At 37.4% G+C, this 24,457-nt stretch overlaps 1 protein-coding gene across 3 annotated transcripts in view; it reads left to right on the top strand.

Annotated features, from left to right (window-relative positions):
- The window catches only part of LOC141451737 (probable E3 ubiquitin-protein ligase HERC1), a 58,042-nt gene that overhangs the window by 13,860 nt on the left and 19,725 nt on the right, over nucleotides 1–24,457 (top strand). For all 3 annotated transcript variants that reach the window (XM_074123331.1, XM_074123329.1, XM_074123328.1), the window contains exons 17-49: nucleotides 5,114–5,278; nucleotides 5,365–5,601; nucleotides 5,688–5,846; nucleotides 6,358–6,535; nucleotides 6,640–6,761; nucleotides 7,100–7,259; nucleotides 7,332–7,572; nucleotides 8,876–9,004; nucleotides 9,407–9,596; nucleotides 9,836–10,172; nucleotides 11,144–11,329; nucleotides 12,005–12,222; nucleotides 13,170–13,430; nucleotides 13,527–13,662; nucleotides 13,738–13,945; nucleotides 14,401–14,547; nucleotides 14,866–14,974; nucleotides 15,290–15,405; nucleotides 15,483–15,655; nucleotides 16,640–16,760; nucleotides 16,852–17,114; nucleotides 17,196–17,364; nucleotides 17,458–17,537; nucleotides 17,796–18,036; nucleotides 18,795–19,299; nucleotides 19,769–20,152; nucleotides 20,368–20,492; nucleotides 20,574–20,703; nucleotides 21,688–21,813; nucleotides 22,257–22,451; nucleotides 22,537–22,711; nucleotides 22,840–23,047; nucleotides 24,044–24,173. In XM_074123331.1, the coding sequence (XP_073979432.1) occupies nucleotides 5,114–5,278; nucleotides 5,365–5,601; nucleotides 5,688–5,846; nucleotides 6,358–6,535; nucleotides 6,640–6,761; nucleotides 7,100–7,259; nucleotides 7,332–7,572; nucleotides 8,876–9,004; nucleotides 9,407–9,596; nucleotides 9,836–10,172; nucleotides 11,144–11,329; nucleotides 12,005–12,222; nucleotides 13,170–13,430; nucleotides 13,527–13,662; nucleotides 13,738–13,945; nucleotides 14,401–14,547; nucleotides 14,866–14,974; nucleotides 15,290–15,405; nucleotides 15,483–15,655; nucleotides 16,640–16,760; nucleotides 16,852–17,114; nucleotides 17,196–17,364; nucleotides 17,458–17,537; nucleotides 17,796–18,036; nucleotides 18,795–19,299; nucleotides 19,769–20,152; nucleotides 20,368–20,492; nucleotides 20,574–20,703; nucleotides 21,688–21,813; nucleotides 22,257–22,451; nucleotides 22,537–22,711; nucleotides 22,840–23,047; nucleotides 24,044–24,173 (6,324 nt within the window). The remainder of the gene's footprint in view (nucleotides 1–5,113; nucleotides 5,279–5,364; nucleotides 5,602–5,687; nucleotides 5,847–6,357; nucleotides 6,536–6,639; nucleotides 6,762–7,099; nucleotides 7,260–7,331; nucleotides 7,573–8,875; nucleotides 9,005–9,406; nucleotides 9,597–9,835; nucleotides 10,173–11,143; nucleotides 11,330–12,004; nucleotides 12,223–13,169; nucleotides 13,431–13,526; nucleotides 13,663–13,737; nucleotides 13,946–14,400; nucleotides 14,548–14,865; nucleotides 14,975–15,289; nucleotides 15,406–15,482; nucleotides 15,656–16,639; nucleotides 16,761–16,851; nucleotides 17,115–17,195; nucleotides 17,365–17,457; nucleotides 17,538–17,795; nucleotides 18,037–18,794; nucleotides 19,300–19,768; nucleotides 20,153–20,367; nucleotides 20,493–20,573; nucleotides 20,704–21,687; nucleotides 21,814–22,256; nucleotides 22,452–22,536; nucleotides 22,712–22,839; nucleotides 23,048–24,043; nucleotides 24,174–24,457) is intronic.

The raw sequence follows: 24,457 nt of genomic DNA, 5'->3' as shown, positions 1-24,457 counted from the left end.
TAAATAGAAACTTCTTTATGGTCACTGGCGAACTCTACAGTTTACACCCTAGTACTAAAACCCCAAACACCTCTTGTTCGGTCGCGATCGGAGACGTTCGGCCAGTTCGGCTGGCTATGACTTCGCGCTGGTCGGCCCATCGCCCGCGCGCGTACTGACGTTCGCCTCCGCTGGTTGGACTTTCAGCTTTGTATATATTTTAACTTATTTTCGATGTTATTCTATGCCATTCTCACGCTGCCCAACTACCCCCTCTACCTTCTCTTAGACCATAGGGTCACCTCCTTATCTATTGAGGAGTCCGCTACTGACCAGCGTCCTGTACGGTGCTTGGTCTGCTGTATGTGCCTTTGAGCCTGCTGGTTTTACTGTGCTTCTTACCGCTTCTCTACGCTGCTACGCTTCGCTTCCGCCTTGGAGGTATACACGTACCAGCACTCGATTGACATCCAGGGACATCACCCCAATAATTCTACGCTTCGCGGGCCACTCCGTGGACCCGCTTCCGGTGCAAGGTTCGTCCTCTCCTTACGCCTTTCCTGAGATTTCCCTCTTCCTCCACGCTACGCTTAACCCTCAGACAAGTATATACAGTTACTATTTCCGCTTTCCTTCTAGACGCATATACATGTACTATTTCCGCTTTCCTTAGAGACGCTTATACCTCTACCATATCCGCTGTCCTGGCATTCGCCCTTATACTTCTAGCACTGCGCTTCAGGAGCTTCACATCCGGCCGCAAGGGTAAGTGTTACTCATTCCTACCTCTGCTCTACTCTATATATATATTTGCAGGTATTCAGGTGTGACCTATTCACGATTATTGTGACCCGCTTCGTCACTTCCGGTTTTATCCGCTGGCGCATAGCGCCCCGATTAACGCTACGCTTTGGGGTGTCAAAGTTCACGCGCTGACATTTTGGTCCTCCGGGCCGGATCTGACTATCTACCCTTATTCTGTGACCCCAAGAATTGCCCCGCATTGCGTGTAAACGTTTCGCTGTTTCAAGGTCAATGTGGAAAAATTCTTCCCTCTAACATATTTGCGTCCTTTTACTATCGCTTCTCCGTGTTGAGCGTGCTCCACGTACTGCTAACGCATCCGGGTAGGTTTGTTATATCTGGGCATACGCATTGTGGCGTTTTGGGGCCTAACGCACACCTCACTTCCGCTACACGAGGTGGTTATTTTACTCAACCGCTGTGCAGGCCGGGTACCTCAGTGACCGTTCAGCCTTTGTTAATTATTACGCGCCCACCTGTTAAGTAATTATTAAATAATACTTTTGGCATCGTAATTTTATTTTATCTATTTTACTTTCGTTGATAGATACTGCTTCGCCCCACACCCTGTGTACTTTGTGTTATAATTCGCTAAAACGTTTCAGTGAATTTAGCTTATTTCTGTTAAGCGTGAAATGGTTCACTGACACTGCTGTTAAGACGGAAATAACTCCCAAATAGCTATTATCCCAAAGTGTTAAATAAACCAGATCATAATAAAAATAATAAATACTAGCTGTGTTTGTTATGGCTAACTTTCTGATGATAATACAGATTTTGTTTTGTAAGTCCGCTCCGCTTAATACAGACACTTGAATCAAGTTGTGTGTACATTATTTAATTTCTATTTACCAACACAGAACCTTATACTCGTAATTATTTTGCGAAATAAGAAATAGGATCTTAGAAAATAAAACTTCCTTATCCCACTGCGAAAATATTTGTGTTTACTATTTTATTGTAACACACTTCATACAAATTAGGGTTTAAATGAAGGCTCAATTATTAAGCAGCAAGTTTGACAATAATTGCCTTCTTCGTAAATAGACGCCGAGTTTCTTAATCCCTTAATCGAAATTCTATGGGTTCTATTTGTGCAATTAATGCCCTCTACGCTTAACCGTGATGCATTATTTGTACAAATACTGAGGAAACCTCAGAGCTTCAATTCTTAAGAACACTTTGCATCAGGTTAAACGAATTTGAAATTATTTTTCTCTGTGTCTACTATTGTTATGGCCCCTTACAGCGAACAAGAAGGTGATTTATCACTCGCTGCTTTCACCCGCGTGATTAGCGACATTAAGAGGAAACTTAATCGCCATCTTGAGGCCTTTCTGCACTGCGGAAAGGACCCCGTTACAACTGCCTCGCTAATCTCCTCACTCAGCACCCTGGTCCAGAGCGATTTTGACTCCTTCCTGCTTTGCGCGGACTCGTATCTAGCCGCAGACCCGCTCCCGGCGGGCCTCTCGGAGGTTCAGTTAATAAACGAGATCTGTCAAGTGAAGAACCTTCGGAGGGAAATTCGTCACACCTTTGCAACAGCTGTGGCCGCTCCCCCCAGCATCGCATCATCACGCACTTCCGCTACTCGGTTGCGACAACTCCTCGCAACTCCTCCGCCTTCAACGAGTTCTCGCGCTCTTCTGTCGGCCAGTACAGCCTCGGCCGCCCTCCCCGCGCCTTTTGTTGCTGCATCACCGCCTCCAGCGCACTCGCAGCCTTCACTTCTTCTCAGGGTCTCTGATAAGGCCGAAGATATCCTTGCTGCCAGCCTCTGCACTCCGCGCGGTCATTGCGCAGCTTCGCCCTACCCCCGGACTGCTGTACTTGAACCGGAAGAAGAGGAGAATGCACTTAGTTGCTTAGTGCAACTGTTTTGGGAAGACAATACAGTCCCTAAACCCCTTCTCGCTTCTCTTTCATCTTCTTCGAGCTCACCTGCGCCCCCCGGTGTTGAGAAGCCGCACCCCACTTCGCCTCCGACTCATCTCCCTGGGGCTGAGAGGGCTTCTCCTTCTACTCACATCACTGGGGCTGAAGGTGCTTCGCCCACGCACTCACACTTACACCGTGCCTCTGATGAGGCACCCTTATCACCTCCCTTATCACCTCCATTGCACTTCAGCTTAGCTGAGTGTGCCCCTCTTCCACAGCATCACAGTGAGGCTATGTGCCTATCCCCTTGCTCCAGGGATCTGCTGTGCGTTGGTGGATCTCTTACTGCATCACCCCTGCTCTACGTGGTTCGCTATTCTTTAAGAAAGCGTCAGCATCAGTATCGCCCCCGTCTCATCCTCGATGCTATGCTTCATCGTCTTCTTCCTGCTGGCGCCTTAGCCCCTCATGCCTTCTACCGTGGCCACTACGACATCCCGGATGGGCGCAGGGGTTGCTGGCACTGCCTAAGCAACTGCAGCCTATGCTGCGCCGCTGCTACGCTTCGCCTCAACACGCCCTCTATGGGTGTCCTCCCGTCAACGCGTATTTTTGCGGTTGCAGCCTGCAGGGTGGCCGGTGTCAACTTCACCTGCCCCTTCGCCAGGGCTATCGTGCGATTGTGCGGTACCCCACTACCCAAGGGGCCTCTGGTAGCCTTCAACAGTTTCGCCACCACGACTGGGCAGTGCGGGAATATCTCCCCGCTGTTCGCATCCGCTGTTAGCGCGGCCTCTTCGCACTGTGTTGCTCAGTGTGGGCTACCCTTCACGGGGCACTCCGCTACCCAAACTAATTTGGTTGGTGCACCTCCCTCACTGCGCGAGTTGGACAATCCCCTCACTCATCCGCACCTTCCGCTCACCGTGAGGCGCAACCTCCCTGCCGCTATGAATGGCGGGCGGGTATACCCCCCGCGAGTCCTCACTGTGGGCGATCAGAGAGAGGCTGCCAATCAGACCCCCAGTCCTCACCTCTCGCGCTGCAGCAGTGATCTCCGCTTCTTAGGTAAGAGATTTCTAAACGTTGCGCCCAGAGTCGAGGCTACCCAGAACTCCCTACTGCTATGCACCCTCTCGGCCAACGCTGCAGATCCTGAACTCGAGACTCCAGGACCTCACTGGTTGCCTCCGCTACCTGCTGTTCCCCAGCGAGCCCCCACCACGGTCCATCCTAACCGCCTTCCCAAGTCCCAAGTCTGTGAACAGATCACGCAGGCCTTCGGGAATCAGCGCCCGCTTCAGCAGCGGTCGAAACGGCTACGTACTGCTGCCCACCGCTTCCATGGCCAGCCATCAAACCTAGCTCTGCTCCCTCCTCAGGCAATCTTTACTGAAGCAAGCCTTCAGGGTGGGCGGGATGTTCGGTCGCGATCGGAGACGTTCGGCCAGTTCGGCTGGCTATGACTTCGCGCTGGTCGGCCCATCGCCCGCGCGCGTACTGACGTTCGCCTCCGCTGGTTGGACTTTCAGCTTTGTATATATTTTAACTTATTTTCGATGTTATTCTATGCCATTCTCACGCTGCCCAACTACCCCCTCTACCTTCTCTTAGACCATAGGGTCACCTCCTTATCTATTGAGGAGTCCGCTACTGACCAGCGTCCTGTACGGTGCTTGGTCTGCTGTATGTGCCTTTGAGCCTGCTGGTTTTACTGTGCTTCTTACCGCTTCTCTACGCTGCTACGCTTCGCTTCCGCCTTGGAGGTATACACGTACCAGCACTCGATTGACATCCAGGGACATCACCCCAATAATTCTACGCTTCGCGGGCCACTCCGTGGACCCGCTTCCGGTGCAAGGTTCGTCCTCTCCTTACGCCTTTCCTGAGATTTCCCTCTTCCTCCACGCTACGCTTAACCCTCAGACAAGTATATACAGTTACTATTTCCGCTTTCCTTCTAGACGCATATACATGTACTATTTCCGCTTTCCTTAGAGACGCTTATACCTCTACCATATCCGCTGTCCTGGCATTCGCCCTTATACTTCTAGCACTGCGCTTCAGGAGCTTCACATCCGGCCGCAAGGGTAAGTGTTACTCATTCCTACCTCTGCTCTACTCTATATATATATTTGCAGGTATTCAGGTGTGACCTATTCACGATTATTGTGACCCGCTTCGTCACTTCCGGTTTTATCCGCTGGCGCATAGCGCCCCGATTAACGCTACGCTTTGGGGTGTCAACGTTCACGCGCTGACACCTCTAATATGTGTATCTTGTCTCTGACAGAATTTATTTAAGTCATCCTCTTCAGTCTATCTACAAAATCAATGCTCCAGCGATTGAAATCAAAACTTACAAATCCTTTTTAAGATTTCTTCAACATCTTGAATGCTCAACACATTCTTCTTACTATTATCATTTTTTTGTTTTTTTGTTTTCCAGATATTGTTTACTATTCGGTTGGAGGATTCTTGATGTCGAATCTTGTGCATAGTTTGCTACTGTTTCCAGCACAATTTGCCCAACCGCTTCTATCTGGTCTTATTAACGCTATGTCCTATCTTGATCGCCTTAACAGAATTTTACCACTTGAAGCGGAACAATCAGGTAATTAGTTTCTCTTTTCCAATATTGTATTTTCTCCCCTTCTTCATTTTTCCTTTTTCGTCCCTAAAATCATTTCCTGATTTCAGAGGTAAATACACCAACAGCCCAGTCACCAATACCACAAAATTCATGGCTATGGTCGGTAGACTTAGAACGTGCTTGCAGTTTACTGATAGGAAGATGTTTTGGTTGTATGCTATGTGGGCCCGAACTTACCGTAGAAGAAACTGAAGTTTCTGCAACTTTACGTTCTGGTATATTTTCTTTTGGATTAGATCGAACATCGTCTGGAGATGCTGATCCTAGAAGTGATAAAGAAATAAGTAGGTGGAAAATATCATTAACATTAGCATTAATTTGTTATTTAACATTAAATTTTTATAAGTTAAGAATAATTTTAATTTTATAGGACACAGTTTAGAAACATTGATCTCATTGTATAAGAAGGAAGACTACGTTGACTGCAGTCAGTTGTTTGATAAATACTATGAAGTGATGAATCTAGAAGGGAAACATTTCCTTTCAGCTGGTTCTAAAACGAATTCTTCAAAGAGGGATGTTGGAAAAGGTAATCTTTAAACTTAGTCCTACTTTCTAGGGTTCTTAAAAAGTGGACAAAATTCACAGTTTATATGTATAGCCGTAATGAAAAATGGTGAACTACCACCTCGATTTTCTCTGACTACGATTCTCGAGGTGCTAACTGATGCATTTTATCTTATAACTCAGAATGCTCTAAAGCTAATTCTCCTCCCCGCTCCAAAATACTCATAAAAGCTATTGATTCATATAGAAAGTTTAAATTAAATCGTAGTAGGCATTTTCAGACAAGGGTAATTCAATTCAATAATGCGGTGCTCCATTGTTCGAATTTTCTCACCCTCCGAACTTGAGCACCACATTTCTCTCTCCTTTAATACGTAGAACACAGCAGGACTATGCATTGCACTGAAATGACAAATTCTTCTGAAAGCTTAATCAAATTCTCCTTGGAAAATATTACAGATAAATGAAGTATTTTAAGTAATAATTCTGTAACCACTTAAAATAATTCGTTATTGATATTGTTTGTTCCTTAGATTTGCAGCAGTCTACAGCTCTAAATGACAGTAACGAAGATTTCCTGTTAACTTACCTCATGGAAACTGCTGCCATTAATGATCTCTCTGGTCTTTGCGAAAATAAAAGTCTAATTCTCTTAATGAGATTATTCCTGTTGGTGTTGATTAAACATACCGCAGTAAATCCATATTTAAAGTAATTTTTTTAGTCTTAAGAAATACTTCTTTTTTTTTTTATTTATTTCTACGCAAATATTCCTAATTTAATTGTTGTAAACTTGACTAATTATAAAATTGCAGACTTAATTGGAATGATTCAGCTGTACAGGAATTATTCAGATGTGCACTTCGTCTTGGTTGTATACTGTACTCGACAAACAGCCTTGAAGAGGATGACTTAGATCCGGGTGTATCTTTGAAAGGCAAGTAAATACTAGATTTTTTTTTTTTTAAATAGGTAGTTCATAGTACATAAGACCAAAAAAAAGTACAATTATCGTTTTAAATTGAAATTGGTGGTAATAGTAGATATTTTTCGATTCTTAAGATTCGTAAGTTAGAATGTAATGTAAACATTAGGTCTTAAAAATTAACTGGTGTAAAAACACGTATCTTTCTTTAACTGCAACAAACAAACAAAAAAATTATTAAAAAAAATTGTAAAACATAGAAAACCATGAAGAAGAGCTGTCACATATTATCACTAAGTTCTGTAGTAATTGATAATTAATTGTAATTACTCTTGTTTTTTCTAATTCAGATTGGAAAAATGCAGAATATGAAGCAAAGATAATGGAAATTGAAACGCGATGTGCTTTTCTGCTTACCGAAGTACGTGGACCAGACTCACAGTATTGGGCTGATGATAATGAACGAAATTGTCCGCATTCTAACATCGATTTCAACCCAACATTACCCAAGTGATTATCAGTTTTTAACAAAATAAAGTACTAATCTTTCTTAATTTAAAACATTAAAATTGGTTATTCCAGATTAAATGGTGAAAGATACAGCGGTTTTACAACGGAATGTAGACTACATGGTTTGTGTACTTTATTATTAGATTTCGTTGTTGGAAATCAAGTACCAAATGAAAATGAAAAAGGAACTACTGTACGTTCGTCACCCAATTCACCTGAAAAACAAAACGTAGAACCTCTAAGACTGGACAGTTTACTCACAGATTTGGCAGTTATCAAAACTGCGATGAGCACCCAACAGAAAAGAGCTGAGGTATTTTAGAAGTAGTCACTCAATTCTGTTTTCAATTTTATTTATCGTTTAATTTTACCAACATTTGGGATCCAATGTTGAAGTAATAAATCTGGTGTGAACTAAGACGTCACATGCTTTCCTAAGAACCTTACTGTTTGCTCTTTTGACTAAATAACAATAGAAGGTAGGCACCTTCATGATATAAGTTTGCCCAAGTTCTTATGAAAATCGTCAAAAAGATTTGAAACTCTTTGCGATTCTCTAGACAATTTCATAATAGGACAGTCTTACTTCCAGTGGACTGTTATTCCTCTCTTTCTTTTGTCTGTTTATTTCTTACAATTTCCTTTCAAACAGTGTAATAGATTTTAACTAAAGTATCTACTGAAATACGCCACAGCATCTTGCGGGAACTTAGGCTTTTTCAAGAGGGCCATTAAAAACCACTGTTCACACCTAAACTTGCTTGGAAGTTTAACATTTTTCCTGCACAGTTTTCGAGTGACATAAAACGTCGTTGTACTTTGTCCACCCTAGATGATTTTATTTCGATCTTTGAGTGTAATTTTATGAAGAGTTGAGCCATTAATGGAGAACTAGTAGGTTCAGGTGACTCTCAACTAGAAAAACTTATTTTTGTATTTTGTCCAATTTGTTACTGTAGTTCGTGCTTTAAGATAATAATTAGACGTTCGATTTGAACTTTGTCTTAAAAAATAGAAAGAGTTTCTTTAGCTAATATTTAATGATGGAATCTATTAAATTATGTTGGAAAGTACTGCTGTACGGAACAGAGTTTGCTAAGTAGGTCACTCTCGATTCACTAGATTCAAGACTTGTCGTCTAATGATATGCTGCTCAGGAATCCGACAGTTTTAAGTAAAACATTTTTGCGAATCATATATGTCCTACTGTTTACTGGAGCTAGATTTCAGAGACAACCTTAACAATTTGTGAAGGTATCCAGATTTCTAAACCTTCACTGAAGTTCCTATTGCGTTCTACTGATGATACTCCTTCATCTCTCGTAAGTGTCTGGAGGAGATACCACAACCTTGGTTGGCGAAATCCTTTAGATATCCTACTAGTTTATGATGCCCCAATCCTAATTGTGACATCATTTGCGACCTATTTCTACACAGATTGATGCAAACATATCTTTTTAGCTGCAATAATCCCCATAAGACAATCTCTTATAAACCTGGCAATCTCAGTTCTGGCGTTCTAGAAGTCTTAATCCTTGAGAGCTATGTTTACCTTATAGTTTCTTACTCCTTTCTAAACTTTAATTGATTTTCCAAAAATTATTTATTGATTTCAGATACGCTTGACAGCATTACATCAGATCTTAGAATTGTTGAGTACGTCTCAGTTACCTGAAGATTCCGCGACTGAAGTTTCTAAATCTAATACCGAAGATGGTAGTAGTACTACAACTCTTCTTAATTGCGTAAGTTATTTTTTCTTTTATTATACTGAAACCCTTAAAAAGTCGAGTCTTTAAATTTGTTGAAAAGAACTACGATACTACGATAATACAACGTTAAGGTCCTCCGTACATTTTACTCGTAATCGTTACAGCCCTCCCGACCAGAAATCCGTCGATGTATTCAGTCTTTTTTTCGCAAAACTACCCAGACGATCTCAATCGTCGGCTTAAAGTAATTCAATGAACGTTTTGTGGTTCAAGTGTCATCAATAGCCTTTTCTCTCAAGTGTTTTGAAAGGACAAATGCTTGACTCATGCATTAGGCCATTGTTAAAAAAATTAGAAGTTGAATTGGTTGTTTCAAAGTTTTCTTGAGGTCTGTATCTTAGTTTTTGTTTTTTAAATTTTACTATATTTCCACAGGTTCATGAACATCTTTTGAGTGGTTGTTTTGGTTTGTGCGCTGAATTACCAACAGTACAGTTGCATGACTATCTGGATAATATAAGAGCGGCTAATCTATTGACAAAAGCTGAAGTTACCTCGACATTACATTCTGTTTACACAATTCTTGTGAATTCCTTGAAATGGAGATTCCATAATGGCGATCAGAGTTAGTACTCTTATTTTATCAAGTTGTACAATCATTTATAATAAGATTACTTTCTCTTACTCGTAAGAAGAAGAATTTTAATTTAGACTCAGTGGATCCTAAAATACATTGTAAGAGATAGTTACAAACTAGGAAAACTCATTTCTCTTTTTTCCCAATAAATATATTATATTATTTATCTTCATAAAAATTAAAGAAATAAAACAAAAATTTTAACGAATCAATTTCTATAATTTCAGTAAAAACGGAAAAACTTCAGTCTTTAACGCTGTACATATTAAGCGTAAGATATTCTGCGTCCGATCTTACACATATCGTCAGAAGTGGACTTCTACCAACCTTGGTCGAAATCTCTACCGGTGGCACTTCAGCTGTGGAACAAACTTTTATACCAAACAATATTTGTTTAGCAAAACCAGCTACCAATCTGCTACATATAATAGCCATTAGTACAGCCTTATATGGTGTTCAATTAGAACAGGATGTAATCGTGACTGTGGTATCAGTTCTGTTAACGTATCTACAGAATATTATAAAATTGATTGGGACTTTAAAGGATGAAACTGAATATGATCTGTGAGTATTTATGTGTACTTATTTATTTGCTTTTGATTAATTACTCTCCGGTAGAAAAGAGAACGCAATATCTTATTTACTTCAGATATAGCCTTTAAAATCAAGTTTTTTAAGAAATTAAAAAAGGGAATTATGTTAATATTTTATTGAGTTTTTTCTGCTCAGTATACATAGCCATCATTGTGTACGTTCCAGTTATTGTTTGAAAAACTAAAAATACCTCTAACCTATAACTAAATATCTACCTATACCTAAATGTATCTAAATAAATACTTGTATATCTCTATGTTTGATGGGCATACTCAAATAAATCATGTTACTGATTGAGTTCTGCTGGCAGGTACCCATGAGTTTATTAGATTTATTTGCTCTTCTGAGATTCATGTATCTCGCGAAGGGATGGGGATAATCTTATTGCTGTTTAACAGAGGTTTCAAAACCTTTTCAGAAATCATCTTGGAATCCGTTCAAGAATAACGATAGCAGGCTTTCTGCTAGCTGTTAGCTACGCTAGTTTTTGTTATTAATTTCATCGTAACATGAAAACTACTTAGATAGTATTTTTCATTCCATGATTCCCTTAATTCTTTTTTAAGTTCAGAACCTGATATCCTTACCTAAATTACTTGCAGAGCTCCTAAACTATACATTTAATAGACGTTTTATTTTCTAAAACATTTGTGCCTTCACATTATTTTCTACAGAAGAAGATATTAATTTTTTAAGAATTTGTAGCCTCATTTCTTTCCCTAAAGCTCTAAAACAAGGCAGAATCAAATAATTTTGTTTTTAATTAATTGTGGCAATGTACCAAGGGCGATATAAATAAATAATTATAATACAAATAAATGATATTAAATTCCAAAATCTAAAATAATAAGCTGTTCTGTATTTTCTTCTACCTATTTTTATTTGTGACAAAAGTTTTGTTTATACTTATCATATACTTTCTTGTAGCCTAATCATTTAAGTTTCAGGGAGAGTTGTGAAAGTTGTGGTGATGCTGAAAATCAGCTGGGCGAACTGCTGTTACTCTTGACTTCCTGCTGTGTGTCACCGGCGTTGAGGGAAGCTGTTGCCAGTGATCCTGCATGGACACACGCTCTACTATCACTGTCTAATATGCACACAACGTTTGCTTTAACGCAGTCTGTAAGGTAAATAATATTTTTTTCGGTAATTTTTTTTATGGAAATTTTTCAACCAGAAATGTATTTTTTTGAGTTTCCTGGAGCTGGAAAAGTTTTATGTGTGAGAGGTGGTAAAAAGAGAGAGAAATCTTTCTTTGGGTCTGTTTGTCTATCTGAATGTGTGTTCAGTACAACTTAGAACGAAAATTTGCAGAAAATAAAAAGTGAATGTTTAGTTAAGGTGCCAACCACTGCAGCACCCGACAATAAAATTTTCGATCATCAAAGCGGAAGTGCCACTTCACTGAAATAGTTTTTTCGAAAACAGCTTGGCTTAACTTGAGTACTATTTACATACAAATCTATAACTTTTATCTTGAAACGTTTTCTCATCAAAAGTCTTAAAAGGGCATCCAGAGGGAAAGTGTTGGCAGAATTTCCTCTTAAGGGTCATTTCAATGTACTGTACGGCTCTTGGTACCACTTATAAGTAGTTCTGAGTTATCCAATTAATAGAACAGAAAGTAAAATTCAGACATTCACTCTACAGGGATTACATCTTCTTGTAACTCGTATGATTGACATACGTGAAGTCGATGATTTTCTATTTCAACTTGATGTACCGGATATGATGAATTGAATGATTCATACTCCTAAATTACGTTAGCACTTCCCTTCAAAAAACAATTTTGTTTTTTTCAGGTCTCGATTACTTCCATTACAGTTACTGACCAGTTTATTGACAACTCAAGCTGCAGCCTCAGCTCCACAGCACCATATTCAACAAGTAGTTCGAGTATTATTCAGCCAGTTGTCAGCTAATATCTGGGCCATACCGCAGGCTGTGGCTGAACGACAAGCGTATATTAAGGAGATGGAACTGGATGAACAGTTGGAAAGACTTACCAGTCCTCAGTCATGTAAGTTTCTTTATTTTAATTAAACATCATATCTTCCTTCAAAATGAAATGATTACCTTCAAACATTGGTAGTTGTTTATACACCTGTAGGCCCTGAAGTAATTTTAAATTACTCTTCTGAGTAAACAATTATAAAATAATTGAATTCTAATTTCAACAACTACATCTAATTTACCAGCTTCTCCAAAGAGTCTGAAGTGGTCTAGCAATTTTCCAGCAACCTTGAAGTCCCTGTGATTATACCAGGCGAATAGTGCGAAAAAACCTCCATGGAAAGTTCATAAGTTCAAATCCTCGTTTCTTTTTGCTGATAGTATTGTTTGAATCCGATTGGTGGAGTTGCTGGCTAAAGTCATGACCGCCCTTTAGCTTCCGAACTGCGTAGCCAGATGAAAACTGTTGGGGATGTTTCATTAACTGCTCAATAATTTCATATTTTATATTTTGTAAGAGGAATGATTGAGTGAATAAGAGTTAAAACTATTTAAAGTTGAATAAAATAAAACACTAACCTAAACTATACTGGTCATGTTTGTATTTAACAATACCGAGGTAAATGAACTGAAGTAATGGTAATGTAGGAAGATAGAAGCTTTTAGAACAATTAAATCCAGTTAGTTGTTAGCGATCCCATCATAGCTCGTCTGCAGGCGTCATGCTAGGGTTGAACAGTGTTCTGAGGCTTGGGAAGAAGCAGAATTATTTTTAGGGCAGAACGTTTTCTTACGCTACGCTGAGTTTGGGCAAGTTCTGCCTTTCATATCTACCCAAAGATTTCTGTGGAAAAGATTGAAACTTCTCCGGTGATCAAAAATTGATTCATTTGAAGAATCTCGAGTTTTTTTGACTGATTTCTTTTTTTTCTTTTTCTTTTGTGATTTATTTATTGAGGAAAATTTATTTATTTTTTACGAATACATAGTGTTTATATATTCTCTACTATATAGTTTCAGAAGATAATTACTTTCTTGGATACAGTGAATGTGTCCTCCTTTCACAACAATTACTTATTCAAGGTGACACCGGAGGAGTAATACCCGGTCCGAATGGTAATAGTAAAACATCGAATGAAGAATGTTTAATGGAAATTGGATTTGATCCAGAGAAACTTGTTTGTTGTACTGTTGATCAAAGTACTGGAGGAGATACTCTTACGCACGGTCCAGGTGGTAGAGGATACGGTCTGGCAAACGTTGCTATAACCTCAGGTTTGCATTTTGACTTTTTTTTTATTCATTTTACTGTTTTTTGTTAAATAAAGTGAAAAATGGCGTCTTTTTGAAAATGTCTTTTTTTTACGACAGGTTGTTATCAGTGGAAGTTTATTATAACAAAAGAACATAAGGGAAATGAAGGAACTTGTGTAGGAATATCTAAATGGCCTATCCAGGATTATAGTCATCGAACTACTAAGGATATGTGGCTTTACAGAGCTTACAGGTAAGTCAGTTATCTTGTAATTTATATATCTGAAATCAATTGGTTGGACATTTAACAATATGTGTTACTTTTTAGTGGCAATCTTTATCATGGAGGCGAATTAAGATTGTGTCTTCCATCTTTTACTCAAGGAGATGTGATTACCGCTGTACTTGATTCTGATGCTAGGACATTAAGTTTGGGCAAAAATGGAGATGAACCCACTATAGTATTCCAGGATTTGGATACCTCTACTCCGCTATATCCTTGTGTGCTTTTTTATTCCACCAATCCTGGAGAAAAGGTAATGTCCTCTTAGTTCTGTGATTATGATTTAGTACAGAGCGATGAAACTTATCGCTGGTAACAGGAAGATGATCGTGTAAAATTTTCGTAATTGACTTTATACCGGATATTGGTGGTTTAAGCGTATCCTGTTTAAAACTTCTCAAAATTATGAAAAACGTTTCTTTTAAATAAATAACCGCTTCCTATGTGTAGCATTCTACAAAAATTCATAATCAGAAATGCAATTTTAGTGAAATTTTTCCCAGTTTTCGCGATCACTCCAACATTTTTGTTCTGCTACATTCTCTTATTACCTAAGAATATAAAGTAAGGCCTAAGGCCGGAAGACCTTACTTTTGAATAAAAGAGTTCAATAAAAAATTCAGAGTTCAAAAAAAAAAATTGCTATGAACGCGTGAAATGATTGCGGTAAAAGAGAGTCTTGTGAGTTTACGACTGTGTTGTGTTTAGGTTAGAATAACTGAAATGCAGATGAGTGGAGGCACCAGGGAGCTGTTAGCAGGCGATCCTCAATGTGCACCTACACCCGTACTGTTAGCCGAGGCGTATATTATGTTAATAAGGACATTGCACAATATTGATGCATGGCAATCGCAGGTAATTGCATTTTTTTTTTAAACTAAACATTTTTTTTTGGGTCGCTCAGTTGTCAGGATGATCGAGTTGCGATCCCCTTTCACCTGTTTGTTGCAAGTTAAACCTCAGCTAGAAGAAGGTTCTTTAGTGTCGCCTAACCTTTGTTTTCTCATTATATAAATATCTTGTGAGTGACAGGAAACATTGTTTATGGAGGTCAAAATCTCTTAATGAAACATTTATCAACTTCAGATCCGGTTGAAACCGTTCAGGAATACATAAAACATGTTTTATTTACCTGTATACATGATAGACAAAATCAAATTTCATGTATTTCAGATCAATGAATGTCTGTTAGAGAGATTGAATCAAACTAAGGATATTCTACCGGAATGTAAATTTGATTATACAGAAGAAACTATGGAACCGCTCAAAGAAAGTACTGACTGTGAGTTAAATATTTACAATCTAAATAATTAAGACTAGAATTTTAAATAAATAATAAATCATAGATGGGAAGGGTTAGCTCGCTGATTAGCGTATCCTGGATTACCAAGTGGAGATCCCGGATTCGAATCCAGATGCTGGCCCTTAGGTTTTCTCTTACTTTTCTCTGTAATGAAAGAACACTGTCCTGAGACAGGCAGTGCATTGAAAAAAGCTCAGCTCGCCAATAATCACAAATATTGACGCGCTTTAAAAAACAAAAAGAATTGAATATAGTTATTCTAATATGTTTTTTAACCATAAGATTTCAATGCAGCTCCACTAAGCAACGAGTTTGAGGTGGGCGATGGTGAAAAATGTAATCCAGACAGCGATGATTTCTCTAATAATGACAAATTATCCGAGATAAATATTGATCAACTATGTAAAGAGGTAAATTTTCTTAAAGAAAAAAGCTTAGATTTCATGTTTTAATTTTTCATGTCCCCTATCAATATGATTTGTCGTAGGTATGGCCGGCTTTAGCTGTGATTGGTGGAATTGATTCTGGTTTACGAGTAGGAGGACCCTGTGTTGAAAAGCAGACTGGTCGAAGAGGTATTGTCTTGGGGTCATTGAAACAAGGCATGACCAATGTTAAAGTGAGAATATGTTCAAATGAATCTGATCGACATATTATTTGGTAAACATATTTTTTTAAAAATCAATTTAGCACCTATGTAAAATCAAATCATTTGTTTACTTTTACTGTTCTGAGAAAGAAAGAACTAGTGTTTTCACCAGAAACACATGTTTGTGGTCTCCCTGTTGTATTAAAAAAAAAAAAAAAGGGGGTTTTAACATTAACGCTGATAACGTTTTGGACGAAATCGATCAATAAAGGGCCATTTTTCAGATTTTTTTTCCAGTTTTCTCAAATTTTGTGAACTCATTGGTTTTTTTTTCATTGGAACTCCGAGAATTTCTTTTCGGGAAAGTTGTGGTTGATTAAATATATATATATTTATTATGCCATTCATTCAGGATGCAAAACAAATTCTTGTTGATGCTGGATGAAAGAATAATAAGAGCAGCATTTTTGCTTTAGTTAAAGCAATAAACAAACTTAAATAATTGACAATCATATCTAAGTAAGTAATTACATTAAAAATATTTTTCTTTGGGGTTCTAAGAAGGCTCCAAAACATAAGAAAAGGGGTGTATGAAGAAGGGAGGAATGGGTGTTGGGCGCTAAACCGAGATATGATAATCTAGGAAAACCAGCTACTATCTCAGTGTTAGTTGCGATATGTATCTCTCTGAATCCTAGCTGTGAGCTGCAACGAAGTTAATTCTAGAGTGGATTGCCTAATCATCTCGATAAATATCCGTACATATTGTGTGGATGACCGGACTTCCTGTCGTAAGGAATCACTCCCTTTCTTTCCCCTTATATGGCTAAATGCTGTCCTTGTCCAGCTAGGTTTCCGAGTAATAAAATCGCTCGTTTGAAGGGCCATATGTTTTTTGAAAGATTTTGTACTACCTTTTTTTTTTATGTAAACTTAAACAAAAAATATAATAAGTACAGTGAGGGACACTCTTGAGAATGCTCATCAGTTTGTAATTTAATTTAAAGCAATCAAATGTTTTTTTTTTTTTTATTGTTATATCTTTGTTCTTTCAGTGATTGTGCCATAAACGCAATAGAACCAATTGAAGAAGTTTCCTTTGCTACAGAACGTCTTAAAGGACTTGTACCAGAATTGTGGCTTTGTATAGCAAGACTTTGCGGTTTTACTTTTGAAGTAAGTTAGGTGAAGCTTACGTATTCTGTCATTGACAGTTTTTATGAAAGCAATAAAACTAAATCAACCATAACTTTCTAATTTTGTATAGTTAGAGTATCCAGAAACTAATTTAACACCAGCCGAAGAAGAACTACTCTCTCAATCCGATTCTAATGATAGTAAAGATTCGAATAGTATCAGTACAAGTGTAAACAACTCAGAAACTGTATCTTCAGGAAGTGGTTGTTCTAGATCGGTAGAATCACTCTCTAATCAAATGGTAACCAATATAATTGGTGAGGTTACTCGTAGGGGAAGTGGAGAGTTAACTCCCCATACTTCTGAAGAATTGGAAGAACGTAGAAGATTCAGGTAATTATTTTTTTTTTGGTGTTGTTAGTGCAGTCGAAGAGGCTTTTTACGATGTTTCAACCAGCGCTTTTTGCCTTACAGATGGGGCGTGGTTGGAAAATTATTAGAATGTGAGGATCGCACACTGAAACTTTCCATGGTACAACTAGCTGCAATCAAAACCTTAGCCACACTTTTCTCCAGTTCTGTCTATTCTGATCTTCTGCTTGATTCTGCTGGTGGTAAAAATTCACCGCTTTACAAAGATGAGGTATTGTATGAATATGGTAGTCGGTTTTTCTTATTACATGAAATTATTTAGCATGGAACTTATATTGTTTGTTTTGTTTCATTTTTACGACAGCTAACTGAAGAATCAAACAAAGAAGAGCAGCCTTTTGAACTTGATGAATCATTGAAGGATATGCTACGATATATCTTGAGGTTAGATAAATTTGTGATTCTTATTAGTTTATTTTACATTCTTTTGCTACTAATTAGAGAAAAAATATGTAGATTTTTTTTTTTTTAAATTGAAATATCACCGGAAAGAGTCATTGTTTTGAGGAAAAGTCATGCCTTTGTTCACAAATAATTTTGTTCTATTAGTAGCTTAACAATGCTGGCAGAGAACCTCTTCTTTGCCGTTCAAATTCAAATTACGTTGACCTAGTAATGAGTTAAGTATTAAATTTATTATAGGTGTTTCGTGGAACGAAGTATTCAACACTTGGATATGCCTTGGTTAAAAAATCGGCATGATTTAGAACGAGTAATGACAGTGATACATAGTAACTACGTAAAGAGTAAGGCAGAACATCAACACAGATTACCACAATTAGAGGCAAGGGTGAAATCATTGGACAGAGCTAGAAGATTTAACTATACCAGTGGTTCGCCGAAAGTGCCCGCATTGACCAATACAACCTATTACAGTGCCGAGGTTAGAGAATAAATAATTGTATGACTATTTAATATGCCTTTTAATTCTCTTACTAGTAGATCAGAGAAAGTATTACGATCGTATTAAATCTTCGATATCAATTTTTCAACTGGAATTCACGTTTTGAGGTCCTTTGAGACTAAAATATGGTCTGCTTGTGTGTATGTATGTAAACACTAGCTCATAAAATAATAATGTCGCTGTCATGGCACCTATGTTGTTTTGACTACCAAAATGGTGTTGGGTATATAAATAAATTAGATATTTGTTCTTCCTATTTCCAAATTATGGGTTTGGATATTCTGAATGATCATTTGTCCTGAATATATGTGGGAAAAGAGAAAGATAATATAGAGCAGAAGAAGACGGAGAGGAACAAAGGATGTTAGAGAGAGAAACACGCTTGAGTTGGGCAGTTATCAAGTTTTACCAATTAAAGATGTTCTTTTGTTTTAAGTAATACGCTGTTTTTGTTTTTTAAAGTTTACGGACATGTTTTTGGTTTATGTGCTAATGGAAGAGTTGAGCTGTATTTTGAAGGTTGAATATAGCGTGATTTGCGAAGTTATTTCCAATAAAAGCCTTCTTCTTTATCAAATCCCTTTACTACACTACATGTATATGTCTTTACATAGTTACTGTAGTTACGTTCTGGTAAAATTTAAATGCACCAAGTATTGCCAGAATAGATGACTCTTTGGGCAGTCATAAGTTTCATAATGTTGAGTGATTTGTGAACCAGTTTCTACATTGCTTAGGTTTTACCACACTCTGCCTCCATTTGGTCGAAACAGAGTCAGCCTCTACAACATCTGCAGCTACAACATCAGCAGCAGCAACAACAGCAGCAACCACCGCAGCCCCAAAATCAACAGCAATCTTCATCGGTCGCTTCGTTCACAATCAGTAGCCTGGACAGCGGTGGTAATTGTGTAGTGCGAGGTGGAGTAAACACATCTACTCACAGGAACCTATGTAGGACAACGACGGTAACCATGATACCTCCTCGTCATCGCCCTTACACGGAGAATCTTGATTTCAACCCTCCACCACCATTGGCACAACACATAAGACCAGGCGATCAACTGCTACAGTTATTAAATCCAACTCAAGCGGTGCAGGGTAACGTTAATGGAGGTGTGGGAGGTGTTGGCGGAGGAACATCCCCATCTTCGCCACTTCATGCGGACATGATGCTAGTTGGACCACTTCTAGATATGGGCTTCTCCTTGAATCACATTCATAAAGCTATGCAAGCTACAGGTAAGAAGTTTGGCATTTTAAATGTATTGGAGATGAAGTTAAGAAAACCTCCATAATTATAGAATACAACTTGAGAATCTTGGAGCACGTCTCTGGCTAAAGGCTGGTTTTCACAATTCAGTTATTTCTTTGTTCTTAGACTTATTGCGTACAATTAGTTTTATACCTTTATTTAGAACACTTCCCTGAGTAAACCCGGTTCGTAATTATTTGGCAAATTTTATCACAATAAAAAATTGTTTACGCAAAAGTTTTTGTTGTAAAAATTATAAGTTTCAAGTGATTTACTTATATACTCGTAAACTGCAGTGAAACTAAGTCGAGTGAGTTTTCACTAGAGATTTTTTATATATATACTCGTATATCCCTTTAATATTTGTTTAATAATTTTTAGTAAACATTCTTATTTACTAATAATAGAGAGTTATATGACATTATAGCCATCTAGAATTTTTATTTAACTTTTCAGGCAACACTGAACCCCGTGACTTTGCTTCATCCTCGCTAAATCAGCTGGCTATGTGGATGATCGAACATCCGTGTATAGATTCAGAAGTACCAGTAACATCAACAAGTGGTAATGGGGAACTGGATACGAGTAATGCAAGAAGTGGTGGACGTGCATCTATTTTGAGAATGACATCTCCACCGCCTAATATTCCTTCACAAAGCCTGTATGATGTTGATTTGCCAGTGGATAATAATACTTTGACCAATACTGGGAATATTAACGTTTCTAGTGGCCGTGGAACCATGATGATAGCATTACAGCGAAGACAGTCCTACAGTGGTGGATGTTCTCGAAGGCGTCCATCTTCGGATATTCGTAGTTATTTGGCGGATAGAGCTACAGGTTAGTGAACTTAATGCAAATAATTAAAAATCATTAATAGGATATTCCAAATTTAGAGAATGGGATTGCGTGCTAGTTCCAATGCCGGCATTAATGGGATTAATAGTAGTTCCTACTTTTGCTCTAGTGCGTTTGGTGCAAACGTGGCTTTAGAGAACATCTGTGAACTGCTTCCATAAGATTTTTTTAATTTATTTATTTATTTTTAATTTCAGTGAGCGGTCTGGACCGCTACAGAGAACGAGAGCATGTTCGGGGGGAAGCCGGGCCCTTATGCTCGCAAAGCACCCAAACCCTTGCTGATATTGCAGTGAATTCTTTATCAGCTAATTCAACTTCGGTTAGTTCTCACTCAAATTTGCTGAAAATTTTATTAACATGATTTATTAAGTAATGAATTCTATGATCTTTTATTTTAAAGTTATCCATCACAGCTGGAGGCCAGTGTGCACTTTGTAAGCGAAGTTACTCCCAGCTGGCCAACCACATGTTCTCTGTTCATCCAGGATGTGGCTCCCCGTGGACGCCGTCAGTCTGCGGTAATGTTTATGGTGAGTAAATTTCTTCTATTGTAGGTACCATTTACAACAAATATTTATTAATCACTCATTAATATAGCATATCCTATCTAGCCTACCCAACTATGATGTTTATTTTAAGTAATAACAACTGCAAAGTAACCACAAAATAAATTTGGCTTACTTACACATATATGAGTACACTACTTCAACTTATAAGATAATAATGCATTTACGAATTAATTTATTTTATTACATTTTTTCTAGTTTATTAGTTTTGGATAAGAAGTTTTCTTAACTTTGAAGAATTAATGGCGTTACTTTTTTATAATAAATAATTATAAATGTTTTATAACGTTGTAATTAATTCTGTGGCTTGGTGCAAGAAGTGCCAATGTCAAAAAAAGGATTACGAGGGTACGTCCTCTTTGGTTTACCTGGAGGGCGAGAAATATTGATGCTAAATTTTGACATTGGCACTAGTAAGTTTTAGTAACTCAGTTACTACTTTGAAATTGACTTCGGCACTGCTTGTAAGAAAAATTCTGATGGTTAATATATCAAAACAGATTTTTTACTCATTTTTACCAAAATCTGACATTGGCACTTCTTGCACTAGGCCACAGAATTAATTATCAGAAAGGAAGCAACGGTGATTGCGTAGAATTTTTGAAATAGATTTTAAAACTTACGCTACCCTTACAGCGCCTCATCTAATCAATCCCATCTTTTTCTATTTATATTTTTGTGATCGGTTTAATTTTTATTGATTAGAAAACATTTAATGTAAGACGGAATCTGCAAAAAAGTGCACCCAACGCGTTTAATTCTTAGGTAGTTTATAATATAAATTCCTACAACCTATAATGTGAAACCCTAATACAACTGCCCTACCGGACAGTTTTAATACATTTTTACTTTCAGTTTTAAGAAAGCATAATAAATAATAATGGAACAATAAAATTTTGTGTGAGAGTTTTTATATATTTCTACAAAATAATAGTAAATTTTCCTCAGGTACTGAGTACATCTTATGCACCGATTGTCTGGACTTGTACAACGGCGTTAGAGATGAACGTCATTCAAATAGTAACTACCATACACTTACACCGAATCTTATGGCCGATAATTTAAAGCATCAAGGTAAGAAAACAAAAATGTTTAATTTTCAAAGATTCGTATTTTCTATTTGTATTTCCACGTTTTGAGGTTTCCTTACCCGAAAAAGTAATTTTGTTTAGGTAAATAAGATTTTAGCCATTAATAAAATAGATTTTTAAATAAATAGATTTCATAGACTCCTATGAAACTTTTTGTTTCAAACTTTGCTGGAAATAAGTAAATCTATTTTTGTGACAGAGATTTGGCGGGGAGCGATAGGCAATTCCTCTTACGTGCTATTCCAAAGAATTATACGGCATTACTTACTAACGATTTCTTTTTAGCTTTTAGCTACTCGGCAATCAGATAAAACAAAAAATTTGGTTAATGTTTGAAATTATTTTGATGTGAAAGGATTTTAAAGTGGGTTTCCCTCAAAAGTCTTACTTTCAGTCAACATAAACATTAAAACCAAGTGATTACAGACAATGCTGAGCCGGTGTTTTTGGATGGCCCATTGGATGCTTTTAGACTTGAAGAGATCTATACCAAATTAACAACAACAACGGCAAATGTTGCCACTATCCCGGAACCAGTACCATTTTCCCGAGCAGATCCGCTGGGCGCTTCGTTTGTTACTACAGTTACGTCAACTACTACGTCAAATTCTAATGCACAAGGTTTTATAAAAATTATTTCTATTAGAGCATTTTATGGTTAGTTATCTACGAAATTATAACAACCTTTTTTTTTTTTTTTTTGTAGGTGATAACTTTGACAGACAAAATTTTGACATTCCGGCACTCGGAGAACAAGCGGCCACTCTTATAAACAGCAAAGATAGAATCATTGCTTTGCGTAGGGTTACAAATGATGCGTTGACTTCTTTAAGCAGGGATGTGGTCAGCAACGCATTGTCCAGACTTCTAGCATTTTCCAGGTAGAACTAACTAGCTATCAAACCATAAGATCCAAACTGCCCTAGATGGTTGACACATTTTATCTCATTTTTATCACTAATGAAAGCACGAAAATTAGTTTTATATAGTAATAAATTCGTTTTGCCAGGCGCTTTGGCAAAGGAGAAAGTAAAGACTTAACATTCGGGCTGATGGCAATAGGACTGATAGATGTGAGAAAAATTGTAAAGTTGATGACCTTGATGTCTGGAAGTAGATCTACCTCTGAGCAGTTGAACGACTTGAGTACTGCCATTGCAGCCGTCGTAGGTACTGATCAAGAAGCTGGAAGAATGGTGCTATACATGTCGGCCCATGTAAGAAAAAATAAGCAAATTTTTAATTGAATTAGTTGTTTTAAATAAGGCTCTACTGAGAGCTGAAACAAATTTTACAGGAACCAAAATATGTACACTTTGTATCGATATATTTAATATTTCCGTTGGGAAAACTCAAATTTCGAAACTTTTACTCGATTTTATGACTTCCGCTTCTATTAAAGATTTGAAAAAGTAAGGTTTCCAGATTTGTATTACTTGTACTTCAATCCTGGATTTGAAGACCTATTAAAAATTGTAGGTATAAAATTAGATGTTTCGCACTTGTCAGATTATCAAAGTGCTGCAGTGATAATAGTAATAAAAAAAAACATCGTTTCTTCTTGTTAAACAATGTGTATACGTATATACATATTTAACTCACGACAGTTAACGAACGTGCGATAGAACTGGTATTTTGATGGTCGTAGGTGTTACTTATCTTATAGCAAACATGTAGAAGAGGTGTGAAGTAAGTTTGCAAAGCACATAAAATTAAAGTTTGAAATAGATAAAATCTCGTTATTTTTTGTTAGCTGCAGTGATTTTTGGGAATATGGTGGCTTGAGCCCTTTTCAAAAGTATTCCTCTTAAGTGTAATTCAGTTCAGAGACATTATTTTCTTGTTATTATAGAGTAATTTTTATACATTGTTTGATGGTTGGTGTGGTATTTTTATTTGATAACTGTTCAACATGATAAATTTCGGCATCTTCTATGGGTCATCTTCTGCTCAAATTTAAAAAACAGTTTCCGTATTTTAGTTTTTTGGTAAATAAAAATGCCATTTAATTTTATTTATGTATAAAAACAAATTACATTTTTTATAAATTTATTGACTGAGGATAGCTTATAGAAGATGTCGAAAGTATCTTTTAAGCAGTAATTAAATAAAAATGGATTTCATAATTGAGTGATCAAGTTATTGTAAATTTGTTTTTCAAAAAACCATTTTATATTGTTATATATTCATATTATTTATATTGTTCGGTACAGGAATTGCTTAGATTAGCTACAATCGGTTCAGTAAATACACCAATTGCTGAGAGTCGTTTTGCTGTTACCCAATCGTTGGTGGAGATGTTAACTGCACATGGTAGTACGTTATTTAATTATATTAATAAAGGTATGCATATTTTTTAATGTTTATTCAGTTTTCTTAGAACAATGCAAATTGCAAACTTTATTCTTCTTTTGTTAAGAGTGTAAGAAGAAATGCGTTTTGAATAATCTCTTTTTCGTTTTCAACTCTGCAATTGAAGACTTCTAATATAAGAAACATATTATAGTGATTCATATTATTAATTTGCCCTTCTTTTAGTTTTATGTATGGTTAGGGAAATACTGCAAGGTGAAAACCATAATCTAGTGCATCATCAAGTTCCTTTACTCATTTAAGATGAGGCCATT

The sequence above is a fragment of the Rhodnius prolixus genome, unplaced genomic scaffold (assembly GCF_049639745.1).
Source record: "Rhodnius prolixus isolate KJV_2025 unplaced genomic scaffold, Rpr scaffold_14, whole genome shotgun sequence".
Lineage (NCBI taxonomy): Eukaryota > Metazoa > Arthropoda > Insecta > Hemiptera > Reduviidae > Rhodnius > Rhodnius prolixus.
The sequence above is the reverse complement of the archived record's forward strand: the minus strand, read 5'-3'. Positions and strand labels throughout refer to the sequence as shown.